This window comes from Panulirus ornatus, chromosome 62, assembly GCF_036320965.1.
Source record: "Panulirus ornatus isolate Po-2019 chromosome 62, ASM3632096v1, whole genome shotgun sequence".
Classification (NCBI taxonomy): Eukaryota; Metazoa; Arthropoda; class Malacostraca; order Decapoda; family Palinuridae; genus Panulirus; species Panulirus ornatus.
In genome coordinates this window covers 12,487,025-12,507,308 of record NC_092285.1, presented here as the reverse complement: position 1 = coordinate 12,507,308, position 20,284 = coordinate 12,487,025, and the positions used below count along the sequence as shown (strand labels likewise).

At 37.3% G+C, this 20,284-nt stretch overlaps 2 protein-coding genes across 12 annotated transcripts in view; one reads left to right on the top strand and one right to left on the bottom strand.

Annotated features, from left to right (window-relative positions):
- l(3)07882 (Nucleolar protein 14 homolog l(3)07882) overlaps positions 1-11,522 on the bottom strand; it is a 53,804-nt gene extending 42,282 nt beyond the window's left edge. Inside the window, exons 1-4 of one of the 7 annotated variants that reach the window (XM_071656351.1) lie at positions 11,463-11,522; positions 6,874-7,066; positions 2,995-3,144; positions 1,318-1,438 (exon numbers count right to left, since the gene is read on the bottom strand). In XM_071656351.1, coding sequence (XP_071512452.1) covers positions 1,318-1,438; positions 2,995-3,144; positions 6,874-7,056 — 454 coding nt within the window. In that variant the 5' untranslated portion in view covers positions 7,057-7,066; positions 11,463-11,522. Of the gene's footprint in view, positions 1-1,317; positions 1,439-2,994; positions 3,145-6,873; positions 7,067-7,671; positions 7,750-9,425; positions 10,530-10,594; positions 10,759-11,160; positions 11,272-11,293; positions 11,313-11,419 lie in introns of those variants that run through there. The other 6 variants (XM_071656347.1, XM_071656350.1, XM_071656348.1 and 3 more) reach the window with 6 other exon arrangements.
- Positions 1-20,284, top strand: part of LOC139745817 (histone deacetylase 11-like) — a 93,834-nt gene that overhangs the window by 50,492 nt on the left and 23,058 nt on the right. For 2 of the 5 annotated variants that reach the window (XM_071656395.1, XM_071656392.1), the window contains exons 2-3: positions 18,437-18,497; positions 20,117-20,255. In XM_071656395.1, coding sequence (XP_071512496.1) covers positions 18,442-18,497; positions 20,117-20,255 — 195 coding nt within the window. In that variant the 5' untranslated portion in view covers positions 18,437-18,441. Of the gene's footprint in view, positions 1-11,692; positions 11,757-13,512; positions 13,572-18,436; positions 18,498-20,116; positions 20,256-20,284 lie in introns of those variants that run through there. The other 3 variants (XM_071656394.1, XM_071656397.1, XM_071656393.1) reach the window with 3 other exon arrangements.

Below are 20,284 nucleotides of genomic sequence, written 5' to 3'. Positions count from 1 at the left end.
CTTGGTTACATCCACACACATTTAGGCACCCCAATCTGAGCCTTCGAGGAGGATGAGCACTCCCCGCGTGACTCCTTCTTCTGTTTCCCATTTTAGAAAGTTAAAAAAAAATACAAGGATGGGAGGATTTCTGGCCCCCCGCTCCCGTCCCCTCTAGTCACTTTCTACGACACGCGAGGAATGCGTGGGAAGTATTCTTTCACCCCTATCCCCAGGGATAATATATATATATATATATATATATATATATATATATATGTGTGTGTGTGTGTATACGAGTGGATGGGCCATTCTTTGTCTGTTTCCTGGCACTATCTCGCTGATGCGGGAAATAGCGATCAAATGTGTGGAAGGTGAGAACGTTATCTCGGAGAGCAAAAATGGTTATGTTTGAAGGAATAATGGTTCCAACAATGTTATTTGGTTGCAATACATTGGCTATAGATAAGGTTGTGTGGAGGAAGGTGGATGTATTGGAAATGAAATGTTTGAGGACCATATGTGGTGTGAGGTGGTTTGATCGAGTAAGTAATGAAAGGGTAAGAGATGTGTGGTAATAAAAAGAGTGTGGTTGAAAGAGCAGAAGAGGGTGTCATGAAATGGTTTGGATACATGGGAGAGAATGAGTGAGGAAAGATTGACAAAGAGGATATATGTGTCAGAGATGGAGGGAAGGAGAAATGGGAGACCAAACTGGAGGCGGAAGGATGGAGTGAAAAAGATTTTGAGTGATTGGGGCCTGAACACATAGGAAGGCGAAAGGTGCGCAAGGAATAGAGTGAATTGGAACGATGTGGTGTACCAGGGTCGACATGCTGTCAGTGGATTGAACCAGGGCATGTGAAGCATCTGGGGTAAATCATGTAAAGGCCTGTGGGGCCTGGATGTGGAAAGGGAGCTGTGGTTTTGGGAGTTCGTAAAGGGAACAGGCACCAGAGATATGGATAAGTAATTCAACTGAAAAGGTCAAGTGAAGACAGCTTCTACTTCATTATCTTGGGATTCAGAATGGTCCAAACCCCAATAATCACCTTGTTTGTTCATGGGAAACTAGAGTTCAACATTTATGAAGATTCTTTTGCCACGGTCATCTCCTTGAGGGAGTCCCCAAAGGTACAAAAAGATAGATAGCCAGGGACACCAAAAGAGAGAAAAAGGACATTAAATTTTGAATATTTCAAAATCATCAATGGCATTTTCACAGGAAAGTTTCCTTCCTTAGAAAGTTTTCACTTAAACAGTACTAGAAGAACATGCACACCATTCATATGATCACAATAAGTAACCAACTCAATAATGCAAAGAAATAAAACTGACCATCAAGCATGTCATCTTCATCGTCATCACTAATATCCAATTTGTCATTCATGTTGTAATCATCCAGAGATAAACCTTTATGAGTTAGTTCATCTTCATCATTCAAATTGAATAGTTCTTTCTGTGAATGGAAAACATGGGACTCATTAATTTCTCTATTTCAATATAAAATAAATATAATACCTCCTGATATTTTGAATGAATAACATAAACACTGACTAACAACAAAGAGGAAAAAGATATTTGAAATAACCTGCCAAAATATTCATAAATAAGTCATTCCCTTGATATATGCAGAATATCAAATAAATATATTCCCTGAGACATAATGATGTTCTCATTAAAGTTGCATTAATTTCAGAAAATTGTGACATGTTCAAGACAACGAAGCCATGGCAACAATATAAAATGACTTTTGCATTAGTATTTATGACTGAAGACACAGCCCATGTCCTGAATCCAAATTCACTGATAAGAGGAAAACATTCTTAAGCAAACTAGCATAAAAGCTGAAGACATACTATCAGCAATAAACCAAATGAAAATGAATAAAATGGCATGACCTGATACGTTTTATTCAAGGACAATGAAAGAGGATAATAATGAGATAGTGCATACGTGCTAATAATCACCCAACTCTCACCGTCCACTTTCATTTTTACCCGCAGAATTTACATCCTTACACTTTCACACACTCCCACAACTCCTGCTTCAGGAGTAGTGCTACTCCTTCCTTAGCTCTTGTCCTTCTCATCAACCCATGACTCTATTCCTAAGGTATTTCCAAACCCTTAATCATTGAATTTTGTTTCGCTCACAGTCAAAATATCCAGATTTCTTTCCTCCAACATACTAGCTATCTCCACTCTTCTAATCTCTGTTAACTACATACTCATTCAGACACCTCAGCCTGAGCCTTCACAGAGGATGAGCACTCCCTATATGGCTCCTTCTTTGGTTCTGTGTTTTAGAAATTGAACTACAAGAAGGGAGGGGTTCTTGTCCCCCACTACCACTCTCTTTAGTCACCTTGTACAGCATGCAGGAAACAGAGAGGTAGAATTCTTTCTCCCCTACCCCAGGGATATAAAAATACATTAAAATTTGAGCAGAATTTTTTTTTAGTTTTTGTATCTTATATTTATGCCTAACTTCAGAAGCTTATACACTCATGAATTCATGTACCATATCATGGTTCACTTTCATGACACAGTATAGTCAAAACTAGCTTTGTAATGATGTTTTTTTTCACCTACCCTTCATAAAAGAGGCAAAACCTACAGAACATTTACTCATAAAATGATTTCTTAACCTTATTTGAAAAAAAACAAAAGAATAACAAGCCATAATTTCTATTTTCTTATTAATTTTTGAAGGTATTGGTACTGGCACTGAAAACCAGCACTGGTATCACCATCAGCTAAAATTTGGTATCTGTACACCTCAACTGAAAATCATGAGGCTTGGGAGTTCTTGACTTGTATTTTCTAAGGAGTGTCTCAAGCTCATGGGAAAGAATGTAACAAAGAAAATATACTTGAAAAAAATGCTTCATATATGACAACTATATTAGAAGAAACTGCAGCCTTCTACGAACCTCTTACTACACCTATGGCCACCATGTTTTTCATTCTTGACATCTAAAATAAGCACTAGGAGATACATGAGTTATGTTACCTTGTTAAACTGCCTTTTCTTTTCAGCAGCAAGTCGGAGAGCAATTTTCCGATCAGGGTCCATATTTGTGTCATTTTCACCAATCCGTCTGTCAACAAATACATTGCTCTTGTTGCGTAATTTGTACTCTAGTAGCAAAGACCTTTCCCTCTGTGAAAACAAAGTCGTGAAGTATTTCTGTGTTATGATAAATGTTTAATAGGGAACTTTGAAGTATTATAACACTTGTTCTTTCCTAACCAAGTAAGAGGATTCATAATTTGAGTATGGATGAAACTGAATTTAAATCAAAGATTTAAATTCAGGGAAAATATAATGGAGGCTTGAAACAAAACTCAATGCAAATTAAGTTATAGAAAGATGGTGTGGAGGAGTTGCAGGATTAGAGATGCAATCAGTAAAATTGTACCACAAAAGGGGATATGAATGAAATATATGAATGTTGTCTACATTCAGGGACCAGTAATGGCTGATGAGATTTCCCACCTATCAGTGTTGCCCATGTCAATATAATGTCATTCATTCACTAGCTTTACTCAAGTGTAGGTGTTTGGCTGACAACTTTATCCTAGAAAGAAATACTTTGCAGAAGATGGTAAGAGAAGGAGTTTGATGTCTGAGGTACAATATGAGAGAAAAAAAATAGTAGAGAGAGCAGAGGCTCAGAATAGTGAAGTTGTACCACATTAATGAACAAAAGAACTATGAGGATTAATAGTTTACTCTGACAAACTCAAGTAGATCAAAATTGAAGTCACAGAATTCAATGCAGATGATTATATCCAGGAACCAGTAAAGGCCAAACAGAATTCCTACCTCCCACTGTTGCTCACATATCAACAAAATGACAAGTCAACAGTCATTTATTACTTTTACTCATTTATAAAGTAGATGTTAAACAAGCAATTTCCTCAGCAGGTGTTTCACTGCCAAGTCTAACTACACATGATATCAATAAGGACTTTGAAAGAATGAAATTTGTGTAAGGTGCTGAACCACTACAAGAACAGCACACAGGAGAGTATATTTCTAGAAAGTTTGATGATTTGTTGATGAAAGGGGACATCTCCAGTATAAATGTTTTGTTTGATGCTGGAGTAAGTATGAAAAAAGCTCTATTCCTTTCAGATGTAAATAATTTGGATTGTGCTGTGCATAAAATAAAAGTTGTTAAAACTGAAACATCATCACAAGATGAAATGCATGGCACAAGATAAACTAAAAAAAGATTCAGGACAGGCTGCAAGAACCCAAGCTATGTGTTGTCCATAATACACCCAAAAGGTGTAACAGCACCTTGCACATGCTAAAAAGAACACTAGAAGTAAAGGAGTCACTATTTTTGTATGCTGCTACCAACTCCAAAACAAAGCAACTCGGCACCACAGAATGGTCAATAATGTCCAAATGTGCATAAGCTCTAGAACCTTATGAAGATATCATAAAACAATTGTGTGACCCATCATCTACAGGAGGGGATGTGATACCTATTGTAGTTTCGTTGAAAACCACTCTTCAGACAAGCACATCAGAAGTTTTGAAGTAACTGATACCTCAGTTTCAGGCTCTGAACCAGATATCAAGTCACTGATTGAGTCAACCCAAGATAAAAAAGCAACACAGGCAGTAAACATCATGAAACAAACAGAGCGAGCTGATGTTGAAGAAAGATTTTCCTGGCTTGAAAGTGAAGATTTGTACAGTTGCACTATATTTTGATCCAAGATATAAAAGTAAATTCTTTTCCTTTTCTTACATCACTGATCAAGTGAAATCATTAGATGCCAGACTATGCGAAGAGCTGACTCAGCTGAGCACCAAGGCAAATGAAGACGATGAACCAACGAGAAAACGAAGAAGTCGACAAAGCACAAACAATTAATGCAATCAACATTTATGGGACACTGGATAAAGCAATGACCTCTATTCTTGCTTCCAGTAGTGATGATGAAGCAGGAGAGAGACATGCAGCAAGTAAGAGTGCAATGGAAGATACTGAGAGGTGTTACAAGGAAAAGAGAGTCAACAGAACAAATGAAGACAGTTTGCAACGGTGTAAAGAAAAGATGAGAATCTACCCTGATTTGGCAAAGGTTGCTTGTTGATATCTTTGCTGTCCCCCATGCAGTGTCCCTAGCTAGCAGCTATTCAGTGGTGCTGGCCTGATCTATCATGCAAAACATAAGCAACATTCAGCAGAAAAGGCAGAGAAACTTTTGTTTTTGAAGAAAAACCTGCCTATCTTGAACTTTAAATACTGAATGACTGAGTGATGAAAGAACAGCTATTAATAGATTAGTAGTTAACCACTTTCAAAAGGGTGGAGGTTGGGGAAAGTGATTGGTGGGATGCAGGACAAGTTGGGTCTGCATCCTGGTAATGCAACTTGTGTGGCTGAAACTCATCATAACAATAAGAAAGTCACACAGTATTTTGTAACAAAAGTAGCTGCCACTTGGAAATGACTAATATTCTATAATGAGTGAATAATTCTAAGTCTATTAAAATATACAACAAAATATCCTGAAAACACCCACATCTGCAAGGATGTCACAGTCTGACATTCACATCAGCATCTGCTGTTTTTAGAAAGTGACATCCACATCTTCAAAATACATAAGCATGATATCCACATACACATCTAGTACAGGGGATGAGGCGGCCTGAGAAGTGAGTCAGTTGTTGATTGATAATGACACAGCAGTAGTAGCAGATTTCAGTGAAAAACTGCAGAAGCTGGTGTCTGAGTTTGAGAGAGTATGTCAAGGAAGGAAGTTGACAGTAAATGCGAATAAAAGCAAGGTTATCAGGTTTAGAAGGGCAGAGGTACAGGTTAGCTGGAGTGCGAGACTCAATGGAGAAAATTTTGAGGAGAGTGGGCATGGCAGTGAATAAAACAATGGAAACAGTTGCAATTAGAACACTCACCTTTGTCCCCATGGTCTTTAAACATTGGCACTAAACAGGCATTCCACCTATCTTTAGATACTTGACCTGATCCATATCCATAATGAAAATCCTAACTAACCTGTCAACAACACAGTTACCTCCTTTTTTAAAAAGTTCAACTCCAATACCATCCACTCCAGCACCTTGTTACAAATCATCCTATGCACAACTTTCACCAACTCTTCTCTTTTCACTACACCAGTTACAATGACTTTCTCACAAAGCATATCTCCCCAACCCAAACACCCTGCATCTTCCATCTTATCATCAAACTCAACAACCCCTCAAAGTAATCAATTCATCTCTTCACCTCATCTCTGTCTGATACAACTTCCTCATTCGCCCCCTTCTGACATTTTCTGGTGTTCTCATTTTTCTAACAGATGGCCACCACCTAAAACATTTTCTCATTCTCCCTTAAGAATGATGATACACGCTCACCCCAACTCTCATTTGCCAGTAATTTCAGCTCCTGCACATTCCTCTTGCATTCTTGCAGCTTTCTCTTGTATATCTTCCAATCACTCACACTCCTTCCTTGTAAGAAGCACCCATACGGTTATTTTTCTTTTTCATAGCAACTTAACTGTGTCATCCCACCACTTGCTACAGGTTCTTGAGGCTACTTAAAAAAATCTGATACATAGTGTATAATAATAATTCTGCAGTGAGTTAGTTAACTTTCACCAATTAATCCATCAAATTTAAGAAACTCTTAAAACATAAGTTAACCAAATAATTTCAGTTAATTGACCCAACGCTCAATGTGGTGCATCTAAAATGTAACATGCATGTTAGCTTTTTATATCAACTACAGTGGTATGTTTCAAGAGATAGATTAATGTAGTTGGAAAAATCCCTTTGCTCCATCAGTTAATGCTGAAAGCTGACAAAAACCAATCCTGGAAAAATCCCTGAATTTACTGTTACCTTTTTTACTGCCTTTGCTCTAGCAACACCAGGTAGACCAAAGTCTTGTTTTCTTTTACAGCCTAGAACATCATGCTTCACTCGGTTAATGTGGAGTTCAAAAGGGTTATGTCTTTTCTCCTTCCCTCTTTCAAATCCTTTTCTGTTCCTGACAGACTGGGGCTTGACACTATTCTTGTTCATATTTACAATTCTGAAATTAATGAAATTTAAACCTTGGAGATTAAAAACCTAAAATGGCCTAACTCTACAGTATAAATACAGGGATAGCAATCCCTAAGGATTAAGTCTACATATGTTGTCCTACCTTTGTTATTGTGTGCATTCCTAAGGGCTTGGCTTCTTTGACTGAAGCCCATGACATAAGAATTAGTTTAAAACATTTTAAAAGCTATTTCTTCTTACAGAGGATAATGGACAAAATCCTAAAAATTAATTCGAGTAACCACACCATCTGTGGAGACATAAATCACCCCTACCTTTTATGACAAAATACATCACAAGTTCATATCTAGTTGTGAAAAATACATCCAATCCAATAATTCCCACACAGCCCAACAATATCCTACAGGAAGTTTAGAAGATAAGAGATAGGACAGAAAGTAAGAAGGAAAATATTAAACCATAAAAAAAATCCCTTTACATTAATCCTAGTCATGTTCAGACTCACCACATTTTTCACAATATGAAAATTAGCTCAAGCCTTAAATCTATTGAACCATCCATGAATGGCCACAAATTTTGCATCAAAGTTACCATACTCTCCTTTAAGATCTTTAAAGACACTCTACCCTTCACCTGTAAGACTGGTGCTTTGTTCTGCAGGAGAGACAGTCCATTCAAGGTGAATGGAGGGTGTGAAATGGATCCATGTCTTTTTTTTTTTTTTTTTTTTTTTTATACCTCGTCGCTGTCTCCCGCGTTTGCGAGGTAGCGCAAGGAAACAGACGAAAGAAATGGCCCAACCCCCCCCATACACATGTACATACATACGTCCACACACGCAAATATACATACCTACACAGCTTTCCATGGTTTACCCCGGACGCTTCACATGCCTTGATTCAATCCACTGACAGCACGTCAACCCCTGTATACCACATCGCTCCAATTCACTCTATTCCTTGCCCTCCTTTCACCCTCCTGCATGTTCAGGCCCCGATCACACAAAATCCTTTTCACTCCATCTTTCCACCTCCAATTTGGTCTCCCTCTTCTCCTCGTTCCCTCCACCTCCGACACATATATCCTCTTGGTCAATCTTTCCTCACTCATTCTCTCCATGTGCCCAAACCACTTCAAAACACCCTCTTCTGCTCTCTCAACCACGCTCTTTTTATTTCCACACATCTCTCTTACCCTTACGTTACTTACTCGATCAAACCACCTCACACCACACATTGTCCTCAAACATCTCATTTCCAGCACATCCATCCTCCTGCGCACAACTCTATCCATAGCCCACGCCTCGCAACCATACAACATTGTTGGAACCACTATTCCTTCAAACATACCCATTTTTGCTTTCCGGGATAATGTTCTCGACTTCCACACATTTTTCAAGGCTCCCAAAATTTTTGCCCCCTCCCCCACCCTATGATCCACTTCCGCTTCCATGGTTCCATCCGCTGACAGATCCACTCCCAGATATCTAAAACACTTCACTTCCTCCAGTTTTTCTCCATTCAAACTCACCTCCCAATTGACTTGACCCTCAACCCTACTGTACCTAATAACCTTGCTCTTATTCACATTTACTCTTAACTTTCTTCTTCCACACACTTTACCAAACTCCGTCACCAGCTTCTGCAGTTTCTCACATGAATCCGCCACCAGCGCTGTATCATCAGCGAACAACAACTGACTCACTTCCCAAGCTCTCTCATCCCCAACAGACTTCATACTTGCCCCTCTTTCCAAGACTCTTGCATTTACCTCCCTAACAACCCCATCCATAAACAAATTAAACAACCATGGAGACATCACACACCCCTGCCGCAAACCTACATTCACTGAGAACCAATCACTTTCCTCTCTTCCTACACGTACACATGCCTTACATCCTCGATAAAAACTTTTCACTGCTTCTAACAACTTGCCTCCCACACCATATATTCTTAATACCTTCCACAGAGCATCTCTATCAACTCTATCATATGCCTTCTCCAGATCCATAAATGCTACATACAAATCCATTTGCTTTTCTAAGTATTTCTCACATACATTCTTCAAAGCAAACACCTGATCCACACATCCTCTACCACTTCTGAAACCACACTGCTCTTCCCCAATCTGATGCTCTGTACATGCCTTCACCCTCTCAATCAATACCCTCCCATATAATTTACCAGGAATACTCAACAAACTTATACCTCTGTAATTTGAGCACTCACTCTTATCCCCTTTGCCTTTGTACAATGGCACTATGCACGCATTCCGCCAATCCTCAGGCACCTCACCATGAGTCATACATACATTAAATAACCTTACCAACCAGTCAACAATACAGTCACCCCCTTTTTTTATAAATTCCACTGCAATACCATCCATACCTGCTGCCTTGCCGGCTTTCATCATGTCTATCTGGGGTTAAAAGAGAGATTGAAGGCTTCTCTGGAGATACAGACATTCCATTCTGGGTGAATCATTGTTCTAATTGTACAATGTTAAGATGCATTTCTGATGTTGCTACTGTGGTGGTAAGGAATTTTGATGTGACTGTTAGGTCTGCACACAAACGGCTCTTCTGCTGAGGTCGGCCTGAGGTAATGGGAGGTCATGTATGAACAGGCTGAAGAGTGTTGGAGGCAGAACTGCTCCATGGAGAATTTCATGAAGAGTTTTAGTTCTTTAAAGGTGATCCCATTGTGAGTGACTCGGCCATGGCAGCCAGATGTGAAACTGACCAACCACTTTTTGACACTGTGGTGGAGAGTGGTGTCAAGTGTTTTTGAGTGAGAATGTGACAGGGATAGTATCAAATGCTTTGTTGATGTCTATTACCAGTAGTACAGTCCAAGTGTGTTGGTATGAAGCTATGCTTTGTGGGTGAGAACGGAAAGTATTGTGTGATTCTGTTGTGGATCAATTTTTCAGAGTTTGGATACTGAGAGTACAAGTGATGTAGGGTGGTTGGAGGAGAGGGAGTAGGGTAGTTTAGAGAATTTTAAGATTGACATTACATTAGCAAGTTTCTAGATAAAGTTTTTCCAGATAAAGTTTATGATAAAACCCACACTGAAGAAATAAAAGAATAATTCTAGGAGCTCAATATCTCACCCTATACCCTCTTTAGGAAAGTAACAAAAGATTAGATACACATATATTGAAGGTTTGACAAGAAAAATGTAGAGAAGATAACATCAGATTAAATTATATGATCTATCATATGTGGGTGGGGTCAGTAGCAAATATGAAACTTATGGTTGCTAGGATTATGCTGTTTGGCATCCTTTGACAAAGTGAAAGTTTCATTTTTTCACTGCAAGCAATATATGTGGAATCCACTTTTCTTTTTAAACTACATTTTGATTTATACACCACTGAGGCAGTGTTCCTAATCATTGAGTGGTCTTCACTACGGACATGATAAAAAATAACTTTCTTGGCTATATCTATATGATACTTTATGTTCAGCAAACCTAGTCTCTAAATTATAACCAATCTGGCCCCTGTATGCCTCTACACTAGCTACAAGGAATGTTATAAACCTCAGGATTACCTTCCTGTGCTGTCCTTTGGTGTACGACAAAATACTTCCCAAGTTATTAAGGTAATTAGAAAATATTTTACTACTTGGATGAACAAATCTATACATCAAACAAACATACTTGTTATAATGTCTTTTCAGACATTGCTGACGACTAATTATATGTGTAGTTAGAGCTTTAGTATTATAAAAGACTTTGACCACAATGATTAACAAAGGAATCAATTTGCATTACTTAGCTTTATTTTTTTCTCAGAGATAAATTCCTGTTCCAAGTATTGAGTTCTTATTCTCAGAGCTCTTTAAATTAACCCAAAGCAACACTTCTCAATATTACTAAAGTAGACTAAAGTGCAGAGCTAAAAGATTCTTGGTATCATGAGAAGATTTTGGTGTAACTCTTAACTCCAAGTCTACTCATGATACCAAGAAAACTGGCTTATGTACACTGACAAGACTTTCTCCTGAGTAGAAACAATTATGTCCAGAATCGATTCAAATGTAGAAAACATTGAAATTATACAAGTGCCTTTCCAGTTGACACCACATTTGTTATATTATCAATAATAAATACATACTCTGCAAGACCACTGCCCTCGAGTTGGATCAACAAGGGTCAAAGTGGGAATAAATAGAATTATCAGGAAGGCAAGCCCTGTTGATATAGATAAATTACACTAGTCGACAGAGACTCTTAGTTGTTTACACAACCTCTACTACAGTTATGAATTAAGTATTTGGAGTTTTAAGGATGGCGATTCCGTGTCAGTTTTCTCCCATAAAACACTTCTGTATTCGAAATTAAAACCATGTGGAGATTGTACTCTTAAAACATACGCAATCCCACAATTCCTTGTTCTGATCAATGTAAGGAGTTTACAGATATGCTTCCACTATATTGATGTTTGCACGTGTTGTTTACATTTGGTCACGGTGAAAATAGTCGTTTTATTTATATATGTATAATGATTACTGGAAAGTTACATATTAAACTTAATACATAAGATATTTTAATCGGCTCATCTACAAAATACAATCTATGATTTTTTTCGGCTCTTGTCAGTTGTCATTGAAGAAAATGATAAATGATTCCAGAATGAGTTAACTAATATTTTCACCAGCTAATTCGTTGTCAATATTGCTTGTTTGTGGAATAGTTGTCTCAAGATTACAGTTAAGTATATCATAATGACACCCCTGTCATGCCTTGATTTATATACGTGAACGAGTATGACAGTCATACGTGTGCGAGAATTTTTTTTTATCTATCTTATTTATATTAAATACACGGTTGTACATGTTATATGGACAGAATAGGTCCACCAAGAAAATTGGCTTAACGAATTATTTGCAATATTTTGTTGGAATCAGTCATGTCTATAGAAAAGGAATGATAGTAGACCACATAACAGCTATAGAAATATATATATATATTTGCCTAATGAAGATGGTGAAGATGCCAACAATCAAAATTTTTGTGAAGTTGTGGTTAACCCCATTGTGAGTCAGGCATAGAAATTGATCAACTACATTGTTATTGTATGTATAATTCATCACTTTAGCTTCTCTTCAAAACCAGCGTGAAGTCATTACTCAGTTTGGTATTAGGTGCTTTCTGTACTTTGTTGTGAAAGTTGAAATGTCTTTGAAGCATAATAGGGAGCATTACATTGTATTGACTGATTTTAAGTAAGGCAACAAATGTTGATTAAAATAACAGTAGATGATACATTTGTAGTACAATAAACAATATATCTAAACCAAATCTCTCAAGCAGATAAGATTTGTGTTTCAGTAACCTAGTTGAAATGTACCAGTCACCCTTATGAAACTGCATCATCAATATGGTGCTGGATGTAAACAGGCATGATTATAAGCCTCTGTGGGAGATGACTGTAATGTTGATACATTTCTTCTATGATTGTGACTTTTAGGTGTGGTTTTTGTAGGTTTTGTTGTTACATTAATACATTTTCCCAGATACGTAACTGTTATCCCCTTATTTGATACATTCTGAAGTGTGAACTGTAAGCACAAAGAATTTTGTAAAGCACCCAAAACATAAGTATTTATTATGTCCCAAAGCTAGTTTTGATTTGGAGCTAAACTGGTGAATTACCATTGTTTCAGTGTAGATGTGTATTTTACAGGCATCCATTTGTTAATTGACATTTTTGTCTGAACATTATTGCCTTTCCCACATATGAATCATGAACAAATGAATATTGCCCTCATTTACACACATCCACTACGTAACTCTCATTTGTAATGTACTGAAACCAGAGCCCATTATCCATACAAAGCTCAACAGACTGTCACTCAGGTTTATGTAGATAGATCACTTGAGTCAGGCCTGTTTGGCCAGACCATTGGTTTCACATTGCTGTCGTAGGACAGATATCTTGGCTTTGAAATATCATAACAAAGGTCAATTACTTTGTAGCTTGTTTAAGTAGTTAATGTTAGTTCATAATTCCCTGGTCTGTCCTCTGACAGCACATTGCTGAATTATACCACATCAATCAAACTCATTCAGTCCTGTACAAACTTCACTTGTAACTGATATAAAGACAAAAATCATTGAAAGAATTGGCCTACATGGTAGAACAAATGATTCGATGCACATTTATAGCTCCTAATTTGATGGCTTTACTTCACAGGTGCAATGATTTGAACATTCAGATATCATTGAAAATTTCCAGTTGATTTGCTAGCTTGTAAGTGTTTTTGTAGAGTTGATGTTGTGGTAAATTATGCTGTACATTTTTATCCTCAAAGTAACATGGAAATGGGCTGGGCATAGAAGGTGAGGTAGAATTTGGAGACAAATGTGTGAAAAAGCATGTCTAGAAATTAAGAGAACCTAAAATTTTTCACTTTTCCATGTATCCACCATTGACCTTATACCTTAGTTTACCTTCCTTCCACAGGAGTCCATTCTATCCTTATGAGGCTCCTGCAGCACTCAGGAAGCTGGCCACATCCACTGGTAGGGACTGTAGGTCATGAAGTGTTATAATGTCTTGTATGTGTCGATGTGCAAAAATGTAAGGCATTTAAGTAGTAACTGCTTGGTGTCATCTTTATGTTATTTGCATCATGGGCATGAAGGGTATTGGGATATTTTGAATTGTTGTTTGTAGTGTTGTAGGGATGTATGATATCTAAGGCACAGGCAGGAGAGTTTGACTTATGTTTGTCTGGTGAGTGTGTTTTTTTAAGGGTGTCCAGAGGGCTGGAGTTTAAGACTGAACTGGGAGGTCAGTTGTTTATTGCTTGCTGAATTATTTTGGTGTGTATGAGATTTGTCAGTGTTCTGTTTGTTTGGGATGAAGAGATATGTGAGTAGATGTTGCTGGTGTGAGGCAGGTTAAGGTTTTTATTTTTACCTAGGGATTGGTACTTAGTTATGGGGTGGTTAGGACGGGAGGGGTCTAGTGCTGTTCCATAGAATTGAGTGCCAAGTAAGATGAGTTGGGATTGTATTGAGATGATTTTTTTTAATGTTGGATTTTCATAGTATGGTTTTTTTCCACTTTCTGTGGCTTTGTGCATTGAAGTGTGAGTTAAAAGGAAAGCATGATAATTCTTTTTTTAATGTTTGTGAAGTTTTATGTAGATTGACAACCAGTGACCTAGCAGTAGTGTGTCTGAATGTATGTTAGTCGAGATAGGTAGTATGTTTGAGGATAGGAACTTAGATTTTCTAGCTTTGAGTGAAACAAAGTTCAAGGGTAAAGGAGAAAAATGGTTTAGAAGTGTCATAGGGGTATAGTCAGGAGTTGGTGTGAGGGGGAAAAGTTTAGGAAAGGGTATCCCTAAATGCTGAAGCCAAAGTTATAGGAATATGTGAAAGAGTCTAAGGAAGTGAGCTCCAGACTGATGTGGGTAAAAATGAAGGTGGATTGCAAATCATGGGTGATTATTAGTACTGTTGGACCTGGCAGTGAGAAGAATAATGATGAAAAGCAAATGTTTCTGAAGCAGCTGAGTGAATTTGTCAGCAGTTATGATACATGAGATTGGGTAGTAGAGATGAGTGATGTAAATGTGAAGGTGAATAATGTAGTTGTTGAGAGTATGATTAGGGAGCATAGGGTACTCAATATTATGATTAAGAATGGTGAAAAGCTTGTAGACTTGTGTGCTGAAAAAGGACTGGTGATTATGAATACCTGGTTTTAAAGGAAAGACACGCATAAGGATACGTGGGTGAGTAGGGAAGATGTTAAGGGGCATTATTGGATTATATGGTTATTAATAGGGTCACAAAAGAGGGATTCTTAGATATGAATGTGTTGAGAGGGGCAGCTGGTGGGATGGCTGATATTTACCTAGTGGAGGCAAAGGTGTAGATTTGTAGAGGTTTTTAGAAAAGAGGAAATGATGTAAGTGAAAAGAGGGTGGTGAAAGTGAGTGAGCCTGGAAAAGAGATGTATGTGTGAGGTAAACTAGGAGTAACTGGACGTAGAATGACGAGTGAGAGAAAATGAAGCTAGGGGAAAGTGTGAGGAATGGGAGATATTTGGCAGGCAGTGCTGGCATGTATGAGAAAAGTGTGAGGCTAGCAGATGGTAGGTGGGCAGGTTTCTGGGAAATGGTAGTGAGTGCTCGGATGATGAAGTAAAGTTGCTAGTGAAACAGAAAAGAGAGATGTATGGCCTTACAGACAAAGAATATAAGTGATTGGGAGATAGATAAGAGAAAGTAGTATGAGGTCAAGAGGTAGGTGCAAGGGTTAAAAGAGAGGGCAAACAAGAGTTTAGGTGAGCAAATATCATTAAACTTCAGGGAGAAATCATCTACAGGTACATTAATATTCTACTAGTTGTAACAATTTAGGTGTTATAATTTTTGATGGTGTCCAGAGATTAATATAAGCACACACAAAAGATAAAAGTTTACTTTTATTCATAGAGCTATTGAGAAAAATAAAAGCAGCACAAAAGACCTTAGTTAACCTCATATAATTATAGTTTACTTTAGGCTTGCCAAGTTATTAACTTCAGTATTGACAAAAATTACATCAAATGATATTTTTCAGTTGAACATTTGTAAACAAAAATAGAATATACATTTAGGTCATTTTAGCAAATATGGCAGGTTCCCAGTGAAGGGGCAAGGCTTTCAAGGTTAGGGAAAATTTAGAGCTTGAAGTGTGATATAAGCAAAAACAATAGCTGTTGTTACAGCACAGTAATTAGTACAAAAGTATCTAATTGTGTAGTATTACCAGTGAGGCATGTATTCTTTACAAGTCATTTCCTCCTCCATACCACAGACAAAACTAGCAGTGAATTTTGGATAAATACCTGATTCTCATTTGGGGAAATTTCTGCTGGCTTTTAAGTCATGGAGAGAATTTTTTGTATAGTTATAACACAGATTTGAGTACCAATATGGCAGGCAAGCAATGTACATAAAAGATAAGATTTTTTATAGAACTTTACTGAAATTCACTAAGCCTTGCCATACTTTGCATTAGTTTCAGAGGTCATATATCCATACACCTTGGCCTGAGGCCAAGCTGATGTGTTGCCACTGTACTCCATCTGACAACTGAAGGTTGTGACTTGTAAGCTCATGTAAACATCACATCCTTCCTGGTCAGGTGCTTTTTGTAGATAGTTATACAGTAAGGACTTTTTTTTTCCAATTTACAGTTTATATTTTCCAATAGTTGCAAGTAGTATGTAATTTTAGGCCCTGGATGTGTAGAATCTTTTACTGTGTTTTTGCACCTTTTGATTTCTGTTGTAATGTTGTACAGAATCTTCTATTTCTGTTTTTTCAATAGAGAACTGTATTTGAATGTAAGTTGAGAACCAGGCTTTCCAAGATTTCCCATCTGTGAATTACTTGCACCTCTACTTTGCACTGCAGAAAGTACAGCCTCATTGTTTTCAGTCTTTCCCAGTATTTCATATCCTTAATAATGATGTGCATTAAAAATGCTTGACATGCTTTGATTTGAGATTATACCAGATTTGCAGTTACAATCATTCACCAGTATTTTAGAAGCCAAAAATTAGCTGGCTTGAATTCTGACATCATCATCATACGCCTAGGTACCACAAATTTCTGCTTAGAAATTTTGATGTAAACATAAGATTATTGAATGATGTCTACGTATGTGAAGCTAGTTGAAGCTGGTTATTTCTAATTCAGGCAAGTCACTATACTTGGGGTCCCTTTTCTTCTAAGAAAAATAAATGAATGTGAATTTGTATGTTGTAAATAGGTTATTGAACATCGTCTTCCCTGCTACTGGAAGTAGGACATCCTTGGGCTACAGGAGCCTTTAGAAAGATTCTGGATGATGCCAGGATTCATTTATAGCAGCTGGTCCTGGAGTAATTATAAATAAATCAATCGATAAATATTCATGTCAAGGCTCTTTCATTGTGTCCTCATTTCATTACTTTACATTTACTCAGTTGAGCTTCGTTAGCCATGTATCAAACTAACTTTAGAGATTGTCAAGGTCCCTTTGTAAGTTGATGCAAACCTTTTCATTCCTGCTTTGACCAAAGCATTATTCAGACACCTTTATGTTGACCAAGAATGGCAATGGTCCCAAGGCCATGCCTTGCACTACACCATTGGTACCCCAAACCCATTTTTAAAGATTCCCCAAAACGTATTACCTTTTCATTCCATATTAAGGTAGTTTATTGTCCATAGAAGAAGTTTCTGTCATCTGCTTACCAGAAAATCCAGTTGTTTTAGCCACAGATAGTTTATTGTTCATAGAAGAAGATTTCCTCATATGCTTACCAGAAAATCCAGTTATTTTAGCCACCTCTTTACTAACTTAGCTATTCACAAAGAAAACAATCTACCAATCCATTTCCTTTGTTGAGAACAGAGCTTGCTTTCATAGAAATCACAAAGACTTTTTGTGTATTCCTCCTTTCTCAGAGCCCTTTTTGTCTCTCACTTTGAAGTAATAATCTGGTAGCTTCCTGATTATCTTTTCCAATTTTCCAATTCATCTTTTCCAGTTTGCACTTCACATTAGATGTCAACATTGGTGAGGCTCTTTTATCTTCAGTTGATGAAAAGGAAAAGAGTTTCAGGTAGCTTCTTGCTTTCAAGGAGTCAATTATTTCCCTGCTTCTGATTGTTGTGCAGCCTAGAAACTGCAGGAGCTCCCAAAGATGGGTTTTCAGTACTTTCTTAATAGGCTAATAAAGTCTTCTCATTGTTTCAGTGCTTTCCAAGTTTTCCTTCCCAGTTCATGTAGAGGTGTTGGGTCTTTATTTTCTGCTTTGAATATGCTTTTGAACATAATATTTAGATTTTTATGTCATCTTCAGTAGCTGTTCTCTCTGGATCCTTCAGACTGATTAGTGGCCCGTTTTACTGTTGCTTTACTCTTGATTAATTTTTGGAACAGTTTTGGGTTATCTCCTGCATATCTTTTGTTTCAAACTTTCTCTGCTCCTTCCTCTTTCCTGCTATGTTAATTGTGTGTGTGAATCAAGATGTCGAACTTAATTGCCTCCTTCTCAGACAACAGATGTTTTGTGGTAAACCTTTGTTTCATTACTGCATGCCTGTAATTGCTATTCTATTTTTTTTTTTTTTATTCATCCTGTTCTTTATGTGAAACATCTAGGTAGATTCCCTCCCCATTACATTGGCTACTTTAGCTCATATAGCTTGTGGGATGTAGCCACAATCAACCAAATGTGCCAGTGGTATGATAAAGTAGGTTTGTTCCAGCTCTGTTTTTAGGGTGTAGAAATGAGCTTCTAAAATAGCTTAGGTTAAGATAAAGGTAATTTGCAGTATCTAGGTGTAGTAGTGCCTGAAAGCATTCAGTAAATTCATTCTAGTATTTAATTGCAGGTGCAATGGCAACTGTTAGCCCCGAAGAAACTGTGGAAAATGATGCCATGCCAAAAGAGTTGTGAGTAGTCACTGTTGTCAGAAACTGTTATTTTGAATTTTTACTAAAGTAGAAATTCTATATTCTAAGAGCAGTTTATTTTAGATGAATTTTGATTTTCAGCAAAGGATTATTATTGTGATTACAGGTACAATAGATAGTATAACAATAAAGCAAACTGATGGAAAATTCATATTCCTTATGGCTACAGCCAAGTGCTTACTTGTTAGTGCTTATTCCAGTATCACAGCCTGTTTCATTATTCTCAATTTTACGCTCACAGAATATAGTGTTCAGAATTTCCGAGTCCTTTTTATCTTCAGACCACTGATGTGTAGTATAGTATCTGATCTCCATTTCTTGGCATAACCACCCGACCTTTGTATGTATTTGTTGTCAGTTTTCCTTAGACCCATGTGAAAACATTTATGTTTCCTCAAGTTTCTCTTTCAAACTTTAGGTATAGCTGTATAATTTGTGCATGGGATTATCTGTTTTCATTCTCTTGTGTTTTCCCTTTATTCCACTCCTTGTTCTATATCCACAGAAAAGACCTGTTTGTGTACTTCATTAACATGAACACTTTCTATCGTATTGTACACACATGTGGCATCAAACCAAATTACAACCTATATTGGACACAATTGTTTTGTTCACATAAGAAAAAGTTTGCCAAGAATTGAGTGATCAGGCCTGAACATATTGGAGGGTGAGAGGTGTGCAAGGAATAGAGTGAATTGGAATGATGTGGTATACCAGGGTCGACATGCTGTCATTGAACTGAACCAGGGCATGTGAAACATCTGGGGTTACTAAACCATGGAAATATCTGTGAGGCCTGGATATGGGTAGGGAGCAGTGGTTTTGGTGCTTTACACATGACAGCTAGAGACTGAGGGTGAACGAATGTGGTCTTTTTTGTCTGTTTTCGTGGCACTACCTCGCTGAAGCAGGGGGTAGCGATGCTGTTTCCAATGGGGTGGGATAGTGCCAGGAATGGATGAAGGCAAGCATGTATGAATATGTACATGTGTAAGCTAGGAGGAGGTCTTCTCTGATGCACATAGAATTGAATATGACAGCAGTTATTAATCTTCTTTCTTATGTTCGCTAATTTTCTGAGTATTATTCTGCCACTAGTTGGGTGCTCAACACCAATTGTCCAAAATTATCTGTTTTATTTCACTCAAACTTTTGCCTTTACGGAGGCATCATTAGGAATCTGCAAAAAAAGAGAAAAAAATGCATCGCAAAACTTGGATATGAAAAGTAAAAAGGAAAAAACGCGGCACATAGCTCATGAAAAGTAAGGGAAAATGATAAAGACACACATTAACAATATCATGATGAATAGCATGAGTTACAACTAAACACAAAATATGGATACAGAAATATAGAAAAACCTACAGTTGTGCTGTGTTTCCTCAACTGTAAGTTTTTCTACATTTAGCCAGATTATTGCCTGAGAATGTCACATAGAATGTCTCATTAGTTAAAATATTGACTCAGTGTCTCATTTCTTTATCCATATTTAGTTATACTTCTTGATTGCCCTTTTGATTATTCTTTTGGAGTAAGTAAATTTCATTTCTTGTCCTTTTTTTATCTCATGCATTTTAATGTTAAGTATTTTGTTTTAGGGCAGCAGAGAGCAAATTATACATCGATGTTGGAATAGATAGTGTCCCAGTTGTGTATCGAGATGAATACAACATTCACCTGCTTGGTATGGAGAAATTGCATCCATTTGATGCTTGCAAATGGGGTAATGTGGTAAAGGTAAAGTTCCTTGAATGTTTTTTGTGTGA